The 26,388-nt window shown below is 44.5% G+C and overlaps 1 protein-coding gene across 1 annotated transcript in view; it reads left to right on the forward strand.

Annotated features, from left to right (window-relative positions):
* The window catches only part of LOC146020633 (bile salt export pump-like), a 91,758-nt gene that overhangs the window by 50,063 nt on the left and 15,307 nt on the right, over nucleotides 1–26,388 (forward strand). Inside the window, exons 13-20 of the mRNA XM_083153892.1 lie at nucleotides 3,039–3,219; nucleotides 3,921–3,996; nucleotides 7,340–7,484; nucleotides 9,761–9,919; nucleotides 11,098–11,202; nucleotides 19,436–19,597; nucleotides 20,332–20,535; nucleotides 22,708–22,949. Of these exons, the coding sequence (XP_083010018.1) occupies nucleotides 3,039–3,219; nucleotides 3,921–3,996; nucleotides 7,340–7,484; nucleotides 9,761–9,919; nucleotides 11,098–11,202; nucleotides 19,436–19,597; nucleotides 20,332–20,535; nucleotides 22,708–22,949 (1,274 nt within the window). The remainder of the gene's footprint in view (nucleotides 1–3,038; nucleotides 3,220–3,920; nucleotides 3,997–7,339; nucleotides 7,485–9,760; nucleotides 9,920–11,097; nucleotides 11,203–19,435; nucleotides 19,598–20,331; nucleotides 20,536–22,707; nucleotides 22,950–26,388) is intronic.

The raw sequence follows: 26,388 nt of genomic DNA on the forward strand, positions 1-26,388 counted from the left end.
GGATACCATATACTACAGACAGCATTAGTGACTAACATATACTACAGACAGCATTAGTGGATACCATATACTACAGACAGCATTAGTGGATACCATATACTACAGACAGCATTAGTGACCACCATATACTACAGACAGCATTAGTGGATACCATATACTACAGACAGCATTAGTGATCACCATATACTATAGACAGCATTAGTGACTAACATATACTACAGACAGCATTAGTGACAACCATATACTACAGACAGCATTAGTGGATACCATATACTACAGACAGCATTAGTGACCACCATATACTACAGACAGCATTAGTGGATACCATATACTACAGACATCATCAGTGACTAACATATACTACAGACAGCATTAGTGACCACCATATACTACAGACAGCATTAGTGGATACCATATACTACAGACAGCATTAGTGACTAACATATACTACAGACAGCATTAGTGACCACCATATACTACAGACAGCATTAGTGACTAACATATACTACAGACAGCATTAGTGACCACCATATACTACAAACAGCATTAGTGACTAACATATACTACAGACAGCATTAGTGACCACCATATACTACAGACAGCATTAGTGGATACCATATACTACAGACAACATTAGTGACTAACACATACTACAGACAGCATTAGTGACAACCATATACTACAGACAACATTAGTGACCACTATATAATACAAACAACATTAGTGACCACCATATAATACTGACAGCATTAGTGACCTCTAATGCTGCATGTCAGTCAGACACAATGGAGGCCTCTGATGTCTGTTAGTAGGAGGTAAGGACTGTGCAGCCTATTGCCGCATAGCATAGCCCAGTAAAGGAACATGGAGTGGTTGTCCCAGGTACAAATATATACTTGATGCTAATGCCGCAGCCGACACGCTATCTACTGAGACTGTCATTGGCTGCTGCTCTAATATGCTGTCGTGAGCAAAAAGTCCCATCATTAGTCACACCATTGGACAACCATAGTGCTGCTCAGAATGACCAATTGAATTTGGCTTTTAATGCTGGCATGTCCCCCAAAACATCTACTGATGCCACCCAGCTCCACTCCCTCGCACACACACATGCTATCACCTTACAGGAATGCCTTTTCAAATTGCATGGGTCTCCATTCAATTCCCATCTGTGTCCCCTGCTTGTGGTCAAAGGGGAATTATGCACTTGCGTCTGATGTTATACATTCATCCATACCTACTGTACATCCAGCCATTTATGAGATACTTGAAGTGGATTCAGAAAGATGGTCATTCCCAGCAACTTTACCATACACAAATGTAATAACATTATCTTGATGATCAGAGATAAAACTGTTAGCAGAAATCAGTAGCAAACTCTTATCTTATCTTGTACATCCATTATCTTGATCAATGCATGTAATGACTTCATAACACAATAACTGAACACATTGTTCCTTTAACATAGAACCTGAATTTACCAGACAGATTTGTTAAACATTGCATTCTGATTTTATAGCCTTAATCTTCCAAAAATGTCAGAGGATTGTTTCATTATTTAAGTATTAGGGCTATTAAATCGGAGAATAGAAAATATCTGCAGCAGCCCCTCAGCCCCGATGGTCCCCTTAGCTTCCGATGGAGACTGCAACTTTCCAACCAAATAGAGGTGAATAATTTATATAACGAGCACTGGGCAAAACTGCAGAGCAGGGTGATGCTGGCCCTTTCTGATGCTGGCCCAGAGCAGGGTGATGCTGGGTATATGCACCTGCCCGGGTGTCAGTATCGCCAAGTACATACAAACTTGCTGATGCCGGCAGGGAGGGGACCGATGTGTGTGTGTGTGTGGGGGGGGGGGGGGGGGAATGTGGCAATGGGTCCTCCCTTGTCTGTACATGCAGGATGAGGGAGGATGTCCTTATCGATGCACGGGAGCATCATTGTGTGTACACACTAGACGAGATAGTAAAAGATATCGTTCAGAACGGCCCTTCTTTTTACTGTCTCGTCTAGTGTGTATGGGGTGTAAAAGAAAAAATACTAGACAATAAAACAAGCACACCTTACATTATTTTTTCTTTTAGACTTTTTTTTTTGGGGGGGGGTTAAATTATATTTTCTTTCCACTTCCGTAAAATGTTCTCCTTGACTAGGACTCTCGTACGCCATTTATAGTGAAATGTGATACAATTTTATTACATTATTTTTAAGTGGTTGTTTATTTTATGTCTTCGTTCCAATATACTTTCTCCTTCTCATCATATTTTGCACCTGTCTACAAAGCATACCTTATTCTGGAAAGGATGGTGGCATACTGTGTGTTGATTGGGGCATATTTTATATTGGAATGGACAGCATTAGTGACTGGAATGAGGAATACTGGATACAGGAATCAGTTGGGTATTATGCAGGGTTTCCCAAACTCGGTCCTCAAAGCATCTTACCAGTCCATGCTTAATCAATAATAATCAATTTGACTGAGGTATTACTTAAATAATCGATGCTTAAGCATGGATATCCTTTTAAACCTGGACTGTTAGGGTTCCTTGACCTGCAGGTTTAAAAATAAAACCACTGGTATAATGTATATTGTCTGGGGTTTTCTGACCTGTTGCTTTGTATGATGCTCTTTGTTGTCATAGGGGGTAAATTACTGCAGGTTATTATTGTCCAGCCAAGGGCTATCCATTTATCCCCAACAAGACTCTAGCAAAGCAAGGTAGTAAGCTGGTACTACTGTACCTTGCTTACAACTCTCCCCTGCACCCTATGCAATGTGGTTGTCTATGCCCCTGTTTGGCGACTACCACAAGCTTTGGTTCTCTTCTCCAAATATATTTGCAATACAGAGTATATCCTTGTCACAATGTAAATTGTGAAACTCGGTCCAAATTCCATCTCTTCTATGAGAGAACCATTGAACTTGGACTTAGCAGGTCTGCCCGCACTTTTATTCTGTGCTCCTCTGCTTCAGGCTGCAACCCTGGACATCAAATGTGTTACTGCTTAAAATATAAATGTTCTTTATGTTAAAGGTGCGCAGTGGAAGAACAACCATCTCCATAGCTCACCGCCTCTCCACCGTTCGGAACGCTGATATAATTGTGGGGTTTGACGGTGGACGAGCAGTAGAGATGGGGACTCATGAAGAACTGTTGAAAATCAAGGGGGTTTACTTCACGTTAGTCACACTACAGAACCAAAATAACACAACAGGTAATGTGCTACAATATGACATTATATATTTTCACCAATAAAAGACTAACATATAACTATATAAAAAAAACAGAGATATTTTGCATCTAAGGATGAAGCCCCAGATCACAAGCCATGATTCACAATGGTGTCAGGCCCCGGCCAGTCTGTGTAAGCTGAAGCTTGCAAAGGTTGGCCATTGGACCCAGACACCTGGGTCCAGAAAGTATGCTTCCGGTGACACAGACCCTTGACCTACTGTATCACACCTTTACAACAGGGGCAGCACACTACCACTTTAAAGAAAAATTCTGAGTGCCACCCCAAAAGCCGCAGCATGTCAACCTTGTTGTGATTAACTAGGCTGCAGACGATATTGCAAGACCCATTCTGTACAAGTCAGTCTGCGCTGGTTCCTAAACATTTTCTTTCTTCATAAACCATCATGGCTGCTTACAAATATAACTTAGGCCTATACATATTGGTAGTTTTAGATCTTTGCTCATCCTTATCCCTACTCATCCCCTTTCTGCTGTCTGTTGCCACTCTCGTGGTGGTCTGTCCTGTCACCATTGCTTCAGTGTGAGCCTCTGCTGCACACTTCCCTTTCCTCTCTCTCTGAAGGCGGGGGTACCACCCAATCCGCCATATACTATTGTTTATAGCTAGTAAGTTTGATTCTAGAACTTTGCATACAGTAATATGGTTGCTTTTCAACACAGAAAAAGCTGCAGATGAAGACACTACTATAGAGAAGACTAGGACACTAAGCAGAGGAAGTTATCATTCAAGTTTCAGGTTTGTGTCATTTTTTTGCTTGCTCACTAAATCTTGTTCAGCGAATTACATGTTTTCTATTGATTGGTTCCAAATTTGTTTATAGAACATGACTAAGGCACCCCCCAAATGTTTTCTATGTAACATTGCATAATTCTAAAAATAAACTCAGTTAATGCAGTGTTTCTGGGTGAGGGATGGCCTCTCGACAGCCGGGATTCTGAGTGTCAGTAAATTGACGTTGGAATCCCGATTTACAGGGGATATTCTCCCTTGCTCCCGCCTACATGTGAGATCTTGTGGAAGTAGTGAGATTTCGCACATGCCCAGTGGAGGCAGCTGGACAGAGAGACACAGGGCCCTGTCGTCCCACGCCCCCGCCCTCGGCTTGCAAAGATGAGTGCGTGCACCCAGCGAACAGTTTGTTCTCCGTAGCTGTGTGCACCCAGTGCATGCACATGCACCAACAACAAACATCGGCCCCATGCAAACGAATGGACCTGCATAAAGTCTTATGTGCAAACTACTTTCAAAACAATGGGAGCTACACAGTAGGGATTATTGATCCCTATGGTGATCACAGTGGGAGCTACACAGTAGGGATTATTGATCCCTATGGTGATCACAGTGGGAGCTACACAGTAGGGATTATTGATCCCCATGGTGATCACAGTGGGTTGCATAACCTTTTCCATACTCATGGACACATTGCTGGTCAGCCTTTTTATTATTCAGTTCAGTTATTATACAATTTGCTGTGGTGCACTATGATACTATGAAAGAGTTTTGGATTCAAATGTCATCTTTTTGGTCAAAAAACTAGATGATATAATAAAGTGAATTTCCTAAAACATTTCCTAAAAATAATATCTACAGTATATACAGTTTTTTGAAGTAACAGGAAAACTTTGTGCAATACCGTAACTTACAAATAAATGAACGCATGCTAATTTGATACAAGGATGCTCGCTGTAGCTGACCTACAAGTTCAATGCCTTTTATATTGATTTGCCCTTTTTGAATTATGTGAAACTGGTGCAAATCAAATACATTTCTCTCACGCTGAGCATTTGTTCTTGTTCTAAACTGATAACAATCTGTATCACGCTGGCAGCGTAATGCTGAAAATTGCATTTTCATTGTACTTTTAAACAATTAAATCTATAAATGTCTGTCAATGTAATAAATTGCCTGCCTATAAAGTGCTGACTTATATTGAATAGAAGGATTGTTGTACTAAGACACTGTAGGGGAGTTGGGCTACGCATTCTCGGCTAATAATGTAATTGCTGTTTATTGTTTTAATAGACATTTACTGTGTGTGTCATACATTTACTGTGTGTGTCATACATTTAATAAATTTCTGCTGCTTTTGTTCTTCGGTAAGGGCATATTCTATACGGCACAAATACATATATACTGTACCTGTAATGGCCAAGGGTGGTCAAGGGCTGGAGCAAATAATGGATAAATACTTAACTGCATTGCTCGAAACTGAGTAATAAAAAAAATGGCTTGTCTAGGGCCTTGTAGGTCACAAGGGGCCCCATTACGATATCCTGGCCATTAAAAACATTCTCAGAGCAGCATTGCGGGACTACTGTATGACATCACATGGACCTGCCCACACTCCCAAAGTCTCTTTCTCTGGTTTTATCCACGTGGTCATATGTGGACAGTCAGTTACTTTACTAAGCCTACTTCCAAAAGCCATAAAGCCTGTATGCAAATAATGATTTATAGGAGGTTGTGCATATGCCAAGGTATTTTATCGATGCCGTCTGCATTCAGCGGCAAAAAAATAGTGCTATGGGTTGTTTAAGGGAGGAGAACCCCAATCCGGTGACTTGCCTAGTGCCCAATGAGATATAAATCCACCTCTGATCCCAACAGTTTACTGTACACCAAGGACCTGTTTCTGGTTTACTTGCAAAAGCATAATTCTCTCTCTAATGGACAAAATCATGTGCTCTGCGCATGTTACATCTACTCCCCTGCAGTGCACATGGTTTTGTCCCTTAGAGAGAGGATTTGCTTTTGAAAATGAACTAGAACTTGGCCCCAAAAGTGTTACAAAGAACTCAGTATACCAGCTTAATTTAGGGCAGAAAATTGTTTGCAAGAGCTTTAGGGGGGTATTCAATCACCGGCTACCATCTCCTCACGGTGGAGATGGACGCCCGGCCCTATTCAATGCTATCTCGGCAGAACGAGCCCGACTTCATAAGTTGTTGTGCTGCAGCTTGCCTCTTCGTGGGCGCAATTCGCGACCACGCCCCCTTTTCATTCCGCTGCAGGTGGGACATTGAATCCCACCTGCATGTTCTCGGTCAAGCTGACCAAGAACGGGACAGGGTCAAGCTCGACCGCCGTGACCTCCAGATTGAATACCCCCCTTACTGTTATTTGCCAGTCAGAAGAAAAAGCACGCAACCCCACACAATGCTTTTTCTATAGGCAAAGGATCCAGTTATTTATCATGAACCACTTATCACAATTCTGCAACTTAATTGCACATCCACATCCCGCACCCTATTGAATCACACTTGTACATTCATCAAAATTAGAGTTGTCATTGTGGAATAGTTGCTCTCACAAAGGAATTGCTTAGCCGAGATATATATATATAGTAAGCGACAATCATCGGCATTAGTGACCTGCCTGCAGATTGTGAATACACCACAGGAGGTTTTCCTAACACATTAGGTAGATTTTGTTTAAAACTTAATTTGAAGCGTAATAGTAAATATTGTACATATTTGGCAAGCAAAACAAAGTTTAAAAACATGGGCCTAAGTGTACGTGACACGTATCTGGCGAGCGCACGTGCTACTCGTGCCCACTTGCACGCTCTTTGTTATGTTGTTGGAATTGTGAGTTCTTAGGAAACAGATTTTCCACCTGAGATTATGGGTGCAATCAGTGGTTCCCAGAGAGGGGGAGGGGATACTAATTAACCAGAGGCCAGTCCCAGGTCCCACATCACAAGGGGACCGCCCTTCTGGTCCCATGCCATCTCTCTTCCTGCTTCCATACAGTTAATGGATCTCAGCACCAGCTCCAGCCATCCGCCAATGAGTATGCTGTAGCCATTTCCTCTATGGCTACAGGTTGGGAGACAGGTATATAATGCTGGACTCTGATTGGTGGATAGCTACAGTCATCCACCAACCAGCATGCTTATAGCCATTTACGGTCTGCCTGCAGGCTGGGAATCTGCCCACTGAGCCCATACGATAAGACAGCCCTGGTAAAAACATGATTTGTCTGGGCGCACAGCTGTTTTCAGCTTTGCTCACAACTTACAATCAGCCGTAAACAGTGTTTTATGTTATGATAAACTTATTATAGGAATGTTTTACAGGGACACTCTACGACTTCGTTCAAAATCCCAACTTTCCAATTTATTTCCTGATGCCTTATCTGGTACCCTGAATGGGTCATCTGCTATGCTAGCCAATGACGTAGAAGAGATGGAACAACACGATCAATCGAAGAACCAAAAGAAAGTAATGACACTTACATTGTACTATATCATTATGCATTTATTTTGTATTTGTGTTTGGTTCCTTCAGTTTACCCAGTCTATAGTTTACTGAACAATACAGGTTGTCCAGTAAACTGACCCCCCCCCCCCCCCCCCCCCCCCCCCCACACACACACACACAAACACTCATAGTTTTGTGACAAGACAAGGATAGAGGTGACAAAGAAAGGGGCAATACAGAGGTGACAAGACCAGAACAGAAAAGTTAGGGACAGGACAGTACAGGGGGTCAGGAGAGAGGGGTGACAAGAACAGGGAGGAGGTGACAGAACCAAGACAAAGACATGACCATTTGAACGGGGGGGATAGGGCAGGACAGAAATGACCTTGACAGGTAGAGGTGGCAGGCAGCCTTGCGAGGGTCAGGATAGAGATGACAGGGAGAAGGTATGGACAGAGGTGAAATTACCTGAACAGAGGAAACAGGAGAAAGGGGTAGCAGGGACATGACAGTGAGGGCAGGACAAAAGGAAAGGCAGGACAGACATGTCAGGTTTAGTACAGAGCTGTTAGGTCCAGGATAGAGGTAACATGGACAGGCATAGAAGAGAGATGTCAATACCAGGCCAAATGGAGCAGAGAAAGGGAACAGGAGAGAGGAGTGACAGAAGCAATACAGAGGTGATAGGACACGGACAGAGAGGATAAGGACAGGAGAGAGAAGTACCAGCAGAAAGGGGACAGGGACACAATAATATGGATAGGGCAGGGGGGACATAACAGATCAGAGGTATCAGACCAGAGACAGGAGTGACAGAGACAGTACAGAGGAGGCATGACCAATACAGTGGGGATGGAGAGAGGTGGCTCACTGCAGTTCATTGCATTGTCAGCTCCGCAGCTGATCCATCTGTCAGACGGTTACTTCTACATGGCTGGGACTGAAAGCAACAGGTTCTCAGTTCTTGCAGTGCTGGATGTGCATCCACCTTCCCCCTCAAGCACCAACAGTGAGTCCTCACCTAGATCCGCAGAACAGCAGGGTGATCTGGGGAGAGACATGCAGAGAACGGATGTTGCGAGCACTGAAAACAAGAATTTCACTTTGTGCTTCCATGCACCCACGGCTGCAGAGCTTCCTGGTCTAGGGATGCCATCTGTATGAATACCATCCATGGCAACCGCTTATCAAATGCTCATCGATGTTAGCATACTATGTAATACATGACCATCGATGGGTTTACCTATTGATGATCATCCATTTTCTTTGACTGACTGACCCGTGGGCCAATTAGAACCTGGGTATCGGACGGAGAGCTATGCTCTGTGTCCTGTGACCTTGGGGGAAAAATTGGTTATGCTGTGCCAACTACTGTACGAAGGGGAAAAATCTGGTTCTCCCCTATCTATGGCAAAACTATTCTACCATTCAACCATACACTATTGATGATTATGAACCATTGTTTGTCGATGGCCGTCCTCATGAGATGATGACATCATTATCTGACACATGTCTCCACTAGGCTTTGGTCACGTGATGGCCCTTTGAGTAGGCAATCCCTCACCTAACTGTTATTACCAGAAACTGCTGAAAGCAGGCTATCCATGAAGTGGGTTGCTAGTAAAAATAAATTCAAATAAAAAGTACAGTGCAGTAGGCATGCTCAGTTTGGGGCCCCTGAAGAGACCAGCTCCATAGTTACACCAGTGGGTTCACTACGTGCAGTGATTTTTGCAGACACCCTTCTTGGCAAACTTCCACAAGTTCCTGGACAACAGCTGGTGGTGGGTTTTACCATTTTGCCTTAAGTACAGCGAACAACTGTGACACTGTAGACAACTAGAACATACAGTACCTGTTACTTTAGTTAATCCCAGAGGTTCTCACTGGGGTTAAGATATGGACTCTGAGCTGTCCAGGCCATCCGGATTACTGTACTTTCTGTAAAACAGCTGAAACATCCCCACAGCATAACGCCACCATGTAGACTGATGCTAGATCTCTTCGACTTCTGAAAAAGTCAAATTATTTTACTAGAAAAAGTAAAGAAATAAAGCTCAGGCCACCTGCTAACTCATCAAAGCTCCTCTAACTATAACCTATTAAATCTCATTTAAATGTCTGTTCCCACTACATGTAGCTGTACTATATGACACGTTCCTACTCCTGGCACATGTTCAGTATGCTTTACCCAGTGTCGCCCCTTTAAGATGGAATAAACTGTTGCACTCCTGTGATCAACACTATACTCTATTGATCTACATACTTTCAAGTTAATTATTGATATATTTTAATAGAATAAGAAGAATAGCAAAAAACAAAAGACAAATGTTGTCATGAGAATATTGAAGTACAATTCTCCAGAATGGCCGTATCTTGTGTTGGGGTCTCTTGGAGCTGCAATTAATGGAACACTAACTCCACTGTATGCAGTTTTGTTCAGTCAGATACTGGGGGTAAGTGCTGACTATAAGTAAATCAATATATTTCTAGTAAATATTGAGACTAAATATTGAGACAGTTCTTCATTATACAGTTTTTTCCTAAAAGAGATTTATCCAATATTAAATATTTTTATACAGGTTGAGTACCCGTATATCTATTAACCGAAATATTCAACAGGTGGTTTTTCAGACTATTATTTTTTATTAGCTATAGTAGGTGCGATTTGAGCCTATACAATGTGTGCTATACAATTTGGACTGTACTGTGCAATTTGAACTATACCAGATTTTGAGTACCCTTCAATACTATGTAGTACAATAGCATACCATGTAGTACAAAAATACCTGCATGCACATACAATTTTGCCTTGTGATATTTTACGCTCGAGTGTTTCGCATCCCAAGGGAAAATAAATATACGGTGCAATTTGAACTAGCACACGATAATCGCACCGTGTTCGGGCACCATCACTTCATTCACAAATGAAAATCAGGCTCTCAATGCGCTAATACTATTCGAAACACCAACAACAAATTATTCAATTAAATAACTGCTCCTCCTAGAAGAACATAGTCAGCCACAGATCTATGAAACAGTTATAGGGGTCTGTGGGGTATTTGTACTAATCCTTGAAGGAGATAACGTTCTAGACCCTTATATAAAAAGTCCTGGAGAGAGCTAAAGTGGACAGAAATAAAATACCAACCAATAAGCCCCCAACTGCCATCGACATCGGTTTTAAAATCTAATGCAGAAGCTGATTGGCTGGTACTTTATCGCTTACAGTTGTATCTTTTCAAGCTTTAATGAACACCCCCCACCTGCTTAGCAAAGTGACCGTTTGAAAACAACAACAGTAGATTTGGCCACGTTTGGTGGTGTATTAATTATCCATTAATTGCTGCATATATTTGCATTTTTGTAGAAATGAAGTATAAGGGCCATTCATTATAAGGTAATGCAGGAAATGTCATGGATACCCCCTGCTTACTCTCGATTTGGCCCCCTGTCCCAACAAAATTCATAAAATTCCACAAATACTTAGGCCAGTATTCAATTTCCCCCGACCACTGCTAAGCATAAGCAATTCATGACCCTTATACATACCTGAATGTAACAGTGTAACCTCTAAGGTGGGATGCTAATGGTGGTAAACTGCTCCTGTGACTCATTTTCCTTTCCGTTTTAGACTTTTTCTCTACCAGACCAAGCTGAGCAAATTAGGCAAATAAATGGGGTCTGCTTACTCTTTGTTATAATCGCAGCTGTGTCATTTGTTACCCAGTTCTTACAGGTAAGTGCCATATGTTTATAATTCCTTAACAAATCCAGTTCTTATAACAGCAAATAAACTGTAGGTGAAAAACATTCATGTAGATCAGGGGTGGCCAAACCTGTCCTCAAGATCTACCAATGGTGCATGTTTTCCATTCAAGCTGTGGATCTATATAGTAGGAATGAATGCAGCATGTTTTAAAATGTGACAGTTAGTAATGACTACAGCTGTGCACCAGCTAGGTAACCTGGAAAACGTGGACCGTTGGTAGATCTCGAGGACCGGTTTGGCCACCCCCGATGTAGATGACTGGGAAACAATATTATTTTTTTTACATTTCTTTTTTTAATTATTGGTTCTTTTATTCTTTTTAGCAATGCTGTGTAGTAATGTAAGAATAATACTCTTTTTTTTTTAGGGTAAATTAATGTTAATGCCTCATTGATACCACCATTACCCCAGAGAGAACTATGGGGTTCATTTATCAACGAATGGTAAAATGTGTTGATGATAAAACGTGTTGAGTATGATAAATGGTGCTCCAGGCAATTAGTGCCTAACTGTCATGTGTTCAGCTTCTGTCATGTATTTGATAAAAAGACAGTTGCCAGCTGATTGGCTGGAGCACCATTGGATATACACAACAGGTTTTTGTCATTCACAATGAGTTTTATCACTCATTGATACATGGGCTCCTACTGTATATTTTATATAGTGAAGTGAAGACACTGCAATTGTAATTGTGATATGGACACAGACTGCTGGAGCCTCAGGCTTATCCTAGGTCGGATCCGATACGATTTCCCGGCGGTCGGGATCCCGGCGGTCGAAATCCCGACACTGGAATCCCGACCGCCGAAATCCCGACAAGGGGGGGACATGGATCGCCCCCCCTTGGGGGCTCGCTGCGCTCGCCACGCAGCGGGCCCGGTGCCTCGCTACGCTCGGCACGCTATTTTACTCTCCCTCTATGGGTGTCGTGGACACCCACGGAGGGAGAAAGTTTCGGGATTTCGGCGGTCGGGATTCCAGTGTCGGGATTCCGACCGCCGGGATCCCGACCGCCGGCAAATTAACCGCATCCCCCTAGGTCTTATGGTTTTGGAGGTATTTTAATATTAGTATTTTACATAGAAATATACTTGTGGAGCTCATTGTGTAAATTTGCTTTTAGGGGATTGCTCTCGTAATGAAAAATTAAGTTAAGGTCCATACACACTGGGTGATTTTGAGCTGCTTTCAGCTCAAAAGATGCTAAGTGTGTACGGCCCGGTGATGAGCACTAATGCCCACTCCCGCATCATTGCCGGCCGCCGCAGCTCATCTGCTTCTATTACCAGCAGATGAGCGTTGGGGTGGACAGCTTTCCATAGCGTCCTGCTATGGTAAGCAGCCCACCCGTGGGAAAATCGCTTAGACAGGTGAAAATGACTCAGTGTGTATGCACCGAACGATTTTCCCCATCATCGCTGTGCAGACATGGACCTTTAGTGGATAGTACAGAACTATTAGGTGTTAGTGGGTTATTTGACAAGCGTTCTATCGAAAAAGTTGTGGTAGTTTGTTCTGATCTAACACTAAAGGTGCCCACACACTACAGTAAGTTTTTTGCCAATTGACCGATTTTCGACGAATCGGTCGATTTTACCGCAATTTGTTTGGGATTTGAAACGATCACAATCAGATGCGCGCTCCCATGGATCTTTTGCTACCTCTTCTGATCATAAGCTTCTGCCGGCCATTTTGCTGGATTGGCTCCTTTCCGTGTTAGAGCAGTGATGGGTGCCACAGTAGAAGAGAAATTACGAATTAACTTTCTGTAATAATTGGGGGATCCTAGAAAGCGTTGAATCCCTTTCAAAGAAGAAGGAATTGGCCAATCTTGGATAGCCTGCAATTTACCTGGATCCATTTGAAGACCGGAACCGGAGACAATGTACCCCAAGAAGGGTATAGACTTCACTTTGAAGACACATTTCTCCATCTTACAATAAAGATGATTAGCTCGCAGCCGGGACAGGACCTCTTTCACCCAATAACGATGTTCCGTAAGATTATTGGCATAGATTAAAATGTCATCGAGATACACCACCACATGTCGATAAAGAATGTCCCGAAAGATCTCGTTGACATAGTGCTGGAATACGGCTGGGGCGTTGCTGAGCCCAAAGGGCATGACGAGGTAATCATAATGGCCATCTCTGGTGTTAAATGCAGTCTTCCACTCGTCGCCCTCTCGTATGCGAATGAGGTTGTATGCGCCTCTCAGGTTGAGCTTGGTAAAGATGGTTGCACCACTGACGCGATCAAACAACTCTGTAATGAGGGGTAGAGGATACTTGTTTTTCATGGTGATTTTGTTGAGACCACAATAATCGATGCAAGGACACAGACCTCCATCTTTCTTTTTAACGAAAAAGAATCTTGCACCAGCAGGGGAAGTTGAAGGACGAATAAAGTCTTTAGCAAGATTTTCTTTGATGTAATCAGCCATGTCTTGAGTCTCTGGAAGAGATAATGGATACGTCCTACCTCTTGGTGGCTCTTTACCAGGAATGAGCTCGATTGGAAAGTCCCACGGTCTATGAGGAGGCAGGATATCAGTACCAGATTTGCTGAATACATCTGAAAAGTCTCTGTACGAAAGAGGTGGAAGATCTGAAGAATCTGTTGAAGAATTGCGAGCAGGAAGTACCTTTTGGAGACAGATACTGGAGCAGGAAGGATCCCAGAAAAGGATTTGCGAAGTCTTCCAGTCAATACGAGTATTCTGAAGACGTAGCCAGGGCAGGTCCAGAACCAGCGGATGAGTAGCTCTGGGTAATACAGGGAAAGACAAAAGTTCTTTGTGCAGAACTCCCACTTTGACTGAAAGAGGTAAAGTTCTGTAGTAGACTGTTGCATCAGGAATCCTACTTCCATCCACTGCAGTAAGAAAGACAGCCTCGGAAAGATGTTCTGTGGGCAACCCCCACTTCTGGACCAGTTCAGCAGTTACAAAGTTCCAAGCGGCACCGGATTCAAGAAGTGCAGAAACTGTCTTGAAATGCTGACCAACTTGTAAAGACACTGGTAAAATCGGTTGCTGATGGAGAGGACTTAATTACTCCTAGCCTACCCTCTCCTTGATGGGCGAGGAGGAGGAGTTTTCCTGACACTTTGGGCATGCAAAAATCTGATGCGACAGAGCGGCACAGTAGAGACATAATTGTGCGAGTTGAAGACGTCGCCGCTCTCCTGGAGACAGACGGAAGCGATTGATCTCCATAGGCTCTTCCTGAGGATGTAACACTGGAGTAGCAGGGGGAGGAACTGGAGAAGCTTGCGTTTTAGCAGGAGGAGCTTTACTGTGTTCAATAGCCCTTTCACAAAAGCGTAAGTCCACTTTAATACATAGTGAAACTAGATCATCTAGTTTGGACGGTAAGTCTCTGGTAGCAAGTTCATCTTTAATTCTATCAGACAAACCATGCCAGAAGGCTGCATACAAAGCCCCATCGCACCAGGAGAGCTCAGAAGCAAGGATCTGGAACTGGACCAGATCCTGTCCAACGGAGCGGGATCCTTGTTTGAGGCGAAGAAGTTCAGTGGAGGCACAAGTTGCACGCCCAGGCTCATCGAAGATATGCCGAAATGCGGTGACAAAGTTCTTGTAAGAAGACAAGAGGGCATCTGATCTTTCCCACAATGGTGAGGCCCAATCTAGCGCTGCTCCAGACAGGAGGGAGATGATGTAGGCGACTTTGACTCTCTCTGTGGGAAAGTTGTTAGGTTGCAACTCGAAGTGAATCTCACACTGATTTAAAAAACCCCTGCAGAACTTGGGGTTCCCATCAAACTTGGGGTGGGGACAGATAGGTGCAGACGAGGTGCGGCAGCAAAAACAGGAGGATGAACTGTGACTTGAGGTACGCTGACAGGCTCTGGGCCACTGAGGGTGGTCTGTATCTTATCCAGCCGAGATGACAGGTCTTGGAGGCAATGGATCACTTGACCCTGCGCCGCTTCTTGCTGGTCCAAGCGGGCAGCCAGTTGTTGTACAGGGCTGGGTGGCATCGCTTGGCCAGAGGCTGGATCCATCTGGCTAGTGCTTACTGTCACACCCGGGGTCTGATTTGCTGAGACAAAGACCTCTGGTGGGGGTCTGGATTGGTATTGAAACCGGGCAGGCTGTAGGAGACACAAGGAGACTTGTGCATATACCTTGCACGACAGTGCACCCAGAGGCAGTAAACAGTCAAGTGTAAAATACAACCAGATTTATTATGGAGGGTTGTAGATAACAAATGCAGGTAAAGTATGCAAGATGGTATGGTACAGTCACAGTAATGGCAATACTTTACAATCGATGGTGGAACATCAGATGCAGATGTGATACGAGGTATCCGGAATATCAGACTGGAGATGTATGCTTGGAATCCGGAATATCGGACTGGAGATGTATTCTTGGAAACCGGAATATCGGACTGGAGATGTATACTTGGAACCCAGAATATCGGACTGGAGATGTATACTTGGAAACCGGAATATCGGACACAATCGATGGGGGAACATCGGATGGGAATGGAATCCCGGAACTAGGCTGATACCCGCTTGAGGTGAGTCTGGATGGCAGTGGCAGATCACAGGCGATGGTAACCTGGACACTCACAGGAGATGGTGGACCTGAAGAATACACTGCAGCAGAGGAGAGACAAACACCAGCAGGAGACACTTGCATGCATAGATGACAAATGAAGCACTAGCAATGGAGTGAGCACTCCCAGCATACTTATACCCTATACTGCTTGGCCAGGATTGGCTGGGCAGGTATGACAGGGAGATCACTCCATGCCGGATTGGACAAGACAGACATGTGACTGGGAAAACATGGCAGCCCCCCTGTCAGACTATGGCGGGAAAGGTTGTTTGCAGATGCCATGCTTGTGGCTAGGAGCAATGGCGGCGGACAGGGAACTTGCTGAGCACAGGACACTGTCTCTGCGGGTGAGGGAAGCGGTGTGCCGCTCAGCCGCAGACTCAGCAGCGCTGAGAGGAGCGGAGGTTGACTGAGATGGAGGCGCACAGTACTCAGGACGCCGGCTGTATCGGAAATTGTACCGCAAGCTGAGCCTGCGCAGACACTTAGCCGGTAAGAGAGCTTGCTTCAATACCCGGATCGTGACACTCTCCCCGTAATCATTTTGGGGGGCTTGGCCTAATCGCCCCAGGTGGCCATGCCTCAGTCGATAAGGCCATGCCCCCAATTTTTCCGGGGCCCGGCATACCTCTCGGCAGCCCTGCACACGGGGTGATTTAAGCCCCATTTCTAAGCGATCTGACTAGACCCATCGCGATAACGATGCACGGCCCCGCGCATGATTGAAATATTGCCCATGGTCTCTATATTGGGAACATGGGCAGTGACAGATCACTGGTGCATCTCAATATGCTGAGCCATTCAGCGTCGCTCAGCACGAAGTTAAACCCCCCCCTCCCCCGTGTGTATGAGCATAAAGTACCCTTTAGATGCCCATCTCACAATGCCTATTTCTCATATTTTCATCTATTCTACTACATTATCACACAGCATTCTGTGACCTAACATGGCAGTAAAGTGTATGTAGGTTCATTATACAACAGTGTTTTGTGTTTGTAAGATGCATTATAGAAGCATTAAAAAAAATGGAACTTTCTTTTTCCAACATAAAATAAGTGGTTTCAAAGCACAAAAACAACAATACAAATCTATGTGGGTTATTTTCTGTGTATTATAATGGCCTCTGATCACACAGTGATGATTGCAGGAGCTTCTTTATATCTTTCTTTATGTTTCTTCCCTTGTTTGTGTGTCATTCTGTAGAGTCAAACTGCGTTTTCCCACTGAGTCAGTGCTGATATAAGGCTCTGTAAATAAACTAGAAAAGCTAAATAATGCAATTTTTAAGGTAGAAACAGCTGCTTTATTGCCTGATCCAATTTACTGAGAATGTTAATATTTCTAAGGTGTAATCAGGGGGTGTGGTATAGGACTCCGATAGTCGGGATCCCGACAGTCATTATCCCGACATCGGGATCCCGAATGCCCGGTGTCAGACAGCATGGCGAGTGCAAAAAAGCCCCTTGCGGGCTCGCTGCGCTTGCCACGCTGCGGGCACAGTGGCTCGCCACGCGAGCCACCTATTCTATTCTCCCTCTATGGGGGTTGTGGACCCCCACTAGGGAAAATAGCGATTGGCCGTCGGGCACCCCACTGTCTGCGTTTTGACAGTCGGGATCCCGTCCGGCACCCTAATCAGGGCAGTTGCTGCAGTTTTCAGCACCCTACTGAAAACTATAAATTTGCACCCTCCCACACATTATAAAGAAAAAGTGCATGCTGGAAGAAAGGGGTGTGGCCACAGTTGTGCACCTATGTCAAATTAAGCCACACAGCAGCTTAATCTTATTTACATTACACTCACATAGAGGGAGATTCTCTAAGAATCTCCGCCCCCCCTTCGCCGCCCATCGCATATTTAATTATCGCATATGCTGTAACATATGCGATAATTAAGGCAAAGGACAGCTCTTGCATTAAGATCAGTGCAGGGAGGAGGTCACAGGTCCGGGCAGCACTACGCTGTGCTGCCCGGACACAGGTGAGGGGGCGATGCGGGGCGGCGGGGGGTCGGCGCGGGGCGGCGGAGGGTTCCGATACAAGCCCATTGGCTTCTATGGGGCATCGCCAGATTTTTCTGGCGATGCCCCTCGCCGCGGTAACCCGGCGGGGGATGCTTACAGCATCCCAAAATGCGGTAAAAACCCCGGAAACGGGGTTTTTAACGCATTTTTAGCTTAGAGAATCTCCCCCAGAGTACCCTTAATTCATATTGCATCACATAGTAATATCCCTTATTCACATTATGCTACACATTAGTGCACCTTACACATAATGCCCAGAGTAGTAGCGCCACCTACACACATAATGCCCACCGTAGTAGCACTGATCACAGACATAGTAATAACACTAATAGTGCCGTTGACACTCATAATGCCCACAGTAGTAGCAGCACCTTGTACTGTACACATAATGCCCACAGTAGTAGCAGCACCTCTTGTACTGTACACATAATGCCCACAGTAGTAGCAGCACCTCTTGTACTGTACACATAATGCCCACAGTAGTAGCGCCACCTACACACATAATGCCCACAGTAGCAGCGCTGCTTATACAAATAATACTCAAAGTGGTAGCACTGCTTATAGACATAATGCCCACAGTAGTAGCGCCACTTACACACATAATGCCAACAGTAGTAGCACAACTTACACACATAATATAGAAACATAGAATTTTATGGCAGATAAGAACCACATGGCCTATCTAGTACTGTCCTTGTACCACTCATACCAGAGCTATGTGATTCCCATTGCCTGAATTTGCTAGTGTGTGTGTGTGTGTATGCACACAAACATGCTCACCATTCCCTGGTTGAGGTGCATTGGCCTGTGACATTTGGGTAGATGTATGAACATGTATTTAACATTTAGGAAATATTGAGTCCCGCTTCTCTTGTCATGTTGTGGAGAAGCGGGTACTCTTATCTCCTTAATGTATTAGGAACCCCCTTGCCGATAAGGAAAGCCATTATGTTCTCAGTCCATGGCTCTCCTTATCAGCGGCTATGTGAGGATCGTTCTCGAGCGCAGCCCGGAGCCAGCAGCAGGGCTAGCATTGTCCCTGCTGTGAGAAAAGGACAACGGTAGCATGGGGCCGGCGAATCGGCCGGAGCAGATTAAGGTGTGATGTATGCCTGACAGACAGTCATACATCGCCCGGGCCATAAACAGGTGGGGAATTGAAGGGGACAGCTGCGCTGAGCGTTAAGCGGCGGGCTGTCCCTAGTGCATGTAAAGTGCACTCAATATATTTAAAAATAATGTTTATCCTCACTAGATAACCAGTGCTAAGTGCAACATATGTACTTAACGCTGGTTAATTAGTCTACCCCTATATTACTAAAATAATAGAGGGCTCAGCACTCACAATAGCAAACTCACTCACATTAATACATAAGGTGAGTGAGTTTACCTTGGGGAATGTATTTTATTTGGATATTTTTATATATTAACAGGTTCTCGTATAGCGCAGCATGATCGGTTGCACAAACAAACTGGGTAGTTGCAGACAATCACAACAGTTGGAAGGGCCCTGCTCGCAAGCTTACAATCTGATGTTTGCATGATAAAGTATGTGAGATACTGCACATATTATTTACCATTATTTTAGGGTTTTGCCTTTGCTAAATCTGGAGAGCTCCTCACTCGACGGTTGAGAAGAATCGGGTTCCAGTCTATGCTTGGCCAAGAAATCGGATGGTTTGATGATGCCAAAAACAGCCCAGGAGCTCTGACCACCAGACTTGCCACGGATGCATCTCAAGTTCAAGGGGTACAGTGACGCTTCTGATACTTACAAAGTGCGGTCCTACACATTCTTCTCCTGTGGGTAGTTTTGAATTTCCATTGTACACATAAAACGTGAGAGGACATACTGCACTCATTTACATCTGTTGCTAAGATGCACTCTGTCCATGTTATCTCTTTGTCATCTTCAGGGAATTTCTTTTTTGGGAGCACTTATTCTGAGCCTGTTTAGCTTACCCATTTGGAGCTGTTGAGAGGCTGCTTAATGGTCCTGTTTATGATTTTTCAGTTGTAAAATGAGACAGAAAATAATAACGGGGAAGTGTAAATCCTCTGAGTGTTCGACAAAACAGCAGTGACAAGAAATGGCAAAATTAAGTTAGCATTAAAACTTAAAAAAACTACTTAAAATAGCTACTAAAAAAATACATCGATCAGTTTAGAGTGGAGAATTTATATGCGTTTCTAATTATTTTTATAGTTATTTCTCAACGATGTTCATAATGCATGTTTATTGATACTTACTGTTTGGGATTGAGAGATCAATCATTCCTCTATAGTGCGTTTAAAATATCTAACACACAAGTTTGTGTTAATAACAAGCTTGTGGGTAACAAGGGCGTGGATTTCTCTAAATATTATTTAGAACTTATATCAGAGTATACTGTATACAGTATGTAAGGGGCTAGTGCCTATATAATCAAATTACATTATATTTGCTTGGCTTTAGACTGACTGTAAGTATATTCCTTATTTTAGGCCACAGGCTCCCAGATTGGAATGATCGTTAATTCGCTGACGAATATTGGTGCATCCCTTATTATTGCATTTTACTTCAGCTGGAAGCTGAGTCTGGTTGTTTTGTGCTTCCTTCCTCTGATTGGATTATCTGGAGTTTTTCAAGCTAAAATGCTTACAGGATTTGCCAATCAGGACAAGCAGGCATTGGAAGAAGCTGGAAAGGTAATTAAGTGGGTCCGTGACTGGGAACATAGTGTAGTGCTGTGTATAGGATTTGGGCTAATACTAATAAAAGGGATTACAGTTAAATAACAATTAACTAACTATTGATTATGTCATCCCAGATTAGTGCACATATATATTTGAAAGTGTAAAAGATCATCTAGATGGCAAATCAGTGGTGGTTGTGCTGGTGGTGGTAGTGGTGGGGACTTCACAAATTCTGCTGAGGCCATTCCGTAGTCCAAACATAAAATAAATACATTATGAGGGTGATTGAAGTTAAACACTGCTCGGTAAGCATTTCCTTCCAAAGTTGCACAGCCAATATCTTTTGCCGCACACAGCCTTCGTAAAATTAGAAGGAACATAAGTCTAGAGGTGTAGCCAGTGCCGGACTGGGACCAGAGATCAGTCCTGGCATTTTGAGCAAACAGGCCCACTTGCCATAGACGGGACCCTTGCGTGGCGAAGCCGCGTGGTGAAAAGGGGGCATGGCCTCATGGAAAGGAGGCGTGGCATCAGAAAAAGGAGGCATTACACATTATGGAACACACCGTAATGTCCATTACACATTATGGCACACACCGTAATGCTCATTACAGAATATGACACAATCCGTTATGGCCACAGTTTGGCATTGGCACACACCATTACACATTGTGGCACACACCGTAATGCTCATTACCCAATATGGCACACACCGTAATGCTCATTACACATTGTGGCACACACTGTAATGCCCATTAGACATTATGACACACACACCAGAATGCCCCTTACAGAATATTACAGGATCTTTATGCCCATTACAGAATATGAGTCCGGGACTCACCTCTCCGGCCAGCCCAGGTCCGTGGGAATCCCCGACCAGCCAAGGTCCTTGGGAGTGGTGTAGGGTAAGGGGCAGGAATAAGGACTAGTAGTCAGTCATAGACAAAAAAACAAGTGCAGGACACTTACTATCTTGGCTTGCACTGTGGCACTGGCACTGGAACTCTGCAGGACAGATCCAACTACTACAGTCACCACATAACTGGCTCTGCCCGGCCCTCTGCTTAAATAGCACACCAAATGATGCATGCATGTGATGAGAATGATGATTGATGTGATGTCTGATGAGTCACCGCAGTACTGCCCGACCTTGTTTAGCTAGGTCTCACTACCACAATGCTATGTGTTTATAAGTCTACGCTAAGTACATTACATATATTATGCACCTTAAACTTTATCCACCCTGTCCATGTACCTTATTGTACTATTACGGGCATCCATACTGTATTTTCTGTACCTTATAGTCACAATTCTTCATTGAATGCTACCACTGATTTGATTGGCATTTCGATGCTGCAGTGCTTATTATTATTATTATTATTATTATTATTATTATTACCTTATTTACATGGGCTATGGTATTTCTGCAGCACTGTAGAAAATGCAATATAAAAGGACCAAAAGTGCAGGCAGCACGGATGGTGTAATGATTAGCATTACTGCCTCACAGCACCGAAGTCATAGCTTTTATTCCCACCATGGACTTAACTGTGCGGAGTTTGTATTTTCTCCCCGTACTTACCTGGGTTTTCTCCGGGTACTCCGGTTTCCTCCCACGACCCAAAAATATTCTGGTAGGTTAATTTGGCTCACAACAAAAATTAACCCTAGAATGAATGTGTGTGCATGTACATGTGATTGGGAACATATATTGTAAATTCCATGAATAAATGAATGATTGTGAACGATTTCAAAATATTCTGTGTAAACCACTTCGGAATATGTATGTGCTAAATAAATAATTAGTTAATAAATAAATAATAGCTAAATATAAAAGTACAGTATAGTACAAACAATAGCAAATACACAGTAGCTACATAGCAGTCAATAGTTACTGCATGCTTCTATCCATAAGTGGTGCTACTACATGCAAAGGGTTCTGGGTAAACTGGTAAACCCTTGAAACAGCAAGTAAATTTAGAAAAGCTTTTTTCACAAAGCTCTTTAGAAACGTGAATAAGCCGACTGTAAGAGAAGCTAGAAAATCACCCAGGTTAAAGTACATTATGTAAGTCAAAAGCCATGACAATATTAGTACGGACAACTTTAATCTGAATCAAATGAAACAAAGATATGACAAATGCTAACAGAAATGTATATTTTATATATATTACTCCGTAGGTCTCCAGTGAAGCAATCGGCAACATTCGCACAGTTTCTGGATTGGGAAAGGAAAAGATGTTTGTGAAGTTATATGAGAAACAACTGGTGTTGCCGCGCACAGCAGCCGTGAAAAAAGCTCATGTCTATGGAGCATGTTTCGGATTTGCTCAATGTGTCATCTTTATGGCATATGCAGCCTCATTCAGATTTGGTGGCTTTTTAGTCAACACAGATGGGATAAACTACCTTGTGGTTTTCAGGTACTGTATCATACAGTATATGAGTCTGATTTTTATAGTTGATGATCTTGGTTCAGATATTTTTTGATGTATGTAGCTGTGAATTAATAAAAACATTACAATGTTTTTGAGTAAAATATTCTTAGAACCAGCTTTTTCCAGCTGATTTTTTTTTATCTGTGAATTGCATACAGAATCCGATCCTGCCTTTATATGTACTTGAGTAGCAAACACCATGTATAAGGAAGGAGGCAACAATTTTGGGGTTTCAGGCCTCAGTAATATCACTTGGTGGGGCCAAGGCTGGTGCTAGAGTGTTCGGCTCCCTCCTGCAAAGTTTACATTTGCACCCTCCTATACGCTACAAAGAGTCAGCGTGTGCCGATGCGTGTTGAAAAAAAAGGATGCATAATGCTCATGGTAGTAGTAGTGCCTCTTATACACATAATGTGCCCAGTAGCAGCATTGCTATAACTAGACATTTTTGTGCTCTGTGACAGAAAAGGAATTTGTGCCCCACCATACACACAAACCAAAAACAGGGACAGTGCGCGTCGAAGGCGCGCATCAAAAATTTAGGTCGGAGGTTTGAGGGGAAGGGGCATGGCCACATAATAGTACCAATTCACATTACACCACATATTAGTGTCCATTACTTACATTACACCACACAGTAGTGCGACTTATACACATTGCACCAGCTACAATCCCTAAGGCACACTGCCTAGGCAGAGCTGCACATAAACAAAATCTTATTCACATTGCACCATACAAAGTGGCCCTTAATCATATGACCACTTAGTAGTGTCCCTTATTCACAGGTCCTCCCAGGGGATTGCCCATCTTACCTGGGACACTGCTGGGACTGCTGCTGGGAACGTGCTTCATGCTGCCAGTGCCACTGCCTGTAATTCAGTTTGACAGGTGCAGTGGAAGCCGGTCGCAACAGTGGATAGTAGCAGAGTAGGGAGAGCATCTATGCAGCCCAGTGCCATACCTTGCTGTGCATTTAATAGAGAGAGAAAAAGAGAGACCAGGGGCAAAGAGAGAGAGAGAGAGGATGAGAGACCAGGGAAGAGAGACCAGCGACAGATAGAGAGGGAGACTGTGGACTTGTAGCCATTTGTGGGACTTTAAAGGCCCCCATACACTAGCCGATTTTGGTCCGATTTCGGCCAGATCAGTCGGATCTGGCCGAAATCAGACCAAAATCGGCTAGTTTTGATGTCCCCTCAGATTCGATGCGTGGTGCCGTGCGCATCGGATCTGCGTCGGGTGGTCGGACCTGCTGCACGTCCGACCACCCGACTTGGGACCTAGTGGGGCGGCGCGGCGGTGGAGGGAGCAGGGGGGCTGGGGACGCTGCGGGGGACACAGGCGGCATAAAGCCTGGCAGGGGGAGCCGGGAGCTGTCAGTACTGAATAAAAAAAAAAAGCCCATACAATGAATGGGCGGCCTGTGATTGGCTGAGCGCTCTCTCAGCCAGTCAGCAATTGGCTGAGAGAGCACTCAGCCAATCACAGGCTGCCCATTCATTGTATAGGCTTTTTTTTCTAGCACTGACAGCTCCCGGCTCCCTCTGCCTGGCTCTATGCCGCCTGTGTCCCCCGCAGCGTCCCCAGCCCCCCCTGCTCCCACCAGCAGCCCTGCTCTGTAGCCTCCCCCCCCTGCTCCCTGGGTTTTTTACATGTGATAAATCGAGACGATTTATCACATGTAAAAAATGGCACATCAAGTGCCAATCTAATCAAGCTCCTCCGGGGAGCAGCCGGAGAAGCTCAGGGGGAAGTCGGGGGCGACTTGTCCTAAGGACAAGTCGCCCTAGTGTATGGGGGCCTTAAGGGTGTGAGGCTGAAGCAGAATACTGGTGATATCAGTGCAGGTACAGTAACTGCAGCATGCCCTCTGACTGCACTCCTGTCACTGACCTGGCTGGTGACCTTCCCTCTGTTGTGCAGATACTGAGGGAACAGTGAGACAACTAATCTAATCTCCTGTGCAGGAGATCTCCGGAATGAGCAGCTGCTGTGTCCTAGCTCCTTACTTGTTAAGTGACCAGTCTCCGTGCTTCTCCTAAAGAGATGTACATACTATCATAGTTGCCTACCCTCCTGCATTCTGCAGGAGACTCCCTGAAATAGCAGCAATCTCCCTCTCTCACTCATTAGTAGCATTCTCCCTTATTTAACCTAGCCCACATTACACTGTTACATTTTGGGGAAATAAAGGAATGAGAAATAGATACATTTACATTGAATCATCAGCACCATTTCCCAGCACTTTAGCAAGTATTGTATCTCTTACTAACGGCTTTGGGGCTCATCTACATTTGGATCTAAGTCATTTAAAAAGATTCCTCTCAGATATAGCAATACACACCCACGCTTCTAGGTGCCATGTTCACAATCTCTATTCACAATCTCTCCATATATGGAACTAGACACGCCCTTTGGGTGGAGCATGACATGCCTCCTCAATGGGGTGCTGTGCAAAATTCTGCTACCAACTATAATCTACCTGAAACTAGTTTTCAAAAGTAGGCAAGTACAGTATGCATACTATATGATAGCTCCAGTCTCCAGCCTGCATGTGAGAGGCACACTTTCTGACTCAAACTGCGGGAGCTGCTGCCTCTCAGATTTTGGGCAGGCACAGTAGCCGTCGGCAGGGACAGAGAACATCAGCAGAGTTGCGGTGAAGAGAGAGCGCCTCTCCAGCACAGCCTCTGCTGAGCTGCTAGCACCGGCCCTGGGTGGGGCCACTCTGAGACAATGCCTTGCCACCCAATATCCAGAGGCTAAGCTAGAATTGATGATGGCCCAGGGTAAATAAAGAAAAAAAATTGCCCATTGAGCAAACTAATGAGTGAAGCATTATAGGAATAAAATGAATACTATGTGCACACACTACTGGCTTGAGGACCGTCTAGTCCCCTGCGCCTCTCGCTCTTGCCCTGCCAGCGCCAGAATCTGTCCGCTGGCGATCGCCGGCGGAGAGGCGCTCCATCTGACTGAGACGGGCGTGCGTCTCACACACACGCGCGTCTCAGTTTTCCATCGGCGGGGGGACGTGAACCCTGTCCGTCTCCGCTTCAGGGAGACGAACAGGGTTAGGGGGGGGGGGCGGCGGGGACCCGGGGCGACCCTCGGCGAGGCGGCGGAGACCCGAGGGGAGCCTCGTTGTAAGGTGACGAGCGCGCATCTCGTGCACGCGCGTCCCCTTACGGCGGCTGGCAGGGGATGGCGGATGGCGAATCTTCCGCCTACCCCTGCAAAGATTAGACCCGCTCCATCTGTACTACCAAAAAGATTTTTAACCAGGCTCTTGAACAGGTTTAAAAGGGAATGCTCAGCCACCTGCTGAAACTGAAATGTTAGTTCACAAATGTTCACATTATACACCACCCTGTGCTGTCCCATCCCAGTGCACACTGTGGGTCCTCTTTGTAGGGATTAAAAA

This window comes from Crinia signifera, chromosome 7 (genome assembly GCF_055691185.1).
Source record: "Crinia signifera chromosome 7, ASM5569118v1, whole genome shotgun sequence".
NCBI classification, from domain to species: domain Eukaryota; kingdom Metazoa; phylum Chordata; class Amphibia; order Anura; family Myobatrachidae; genus Crinia; species Crinia signifera.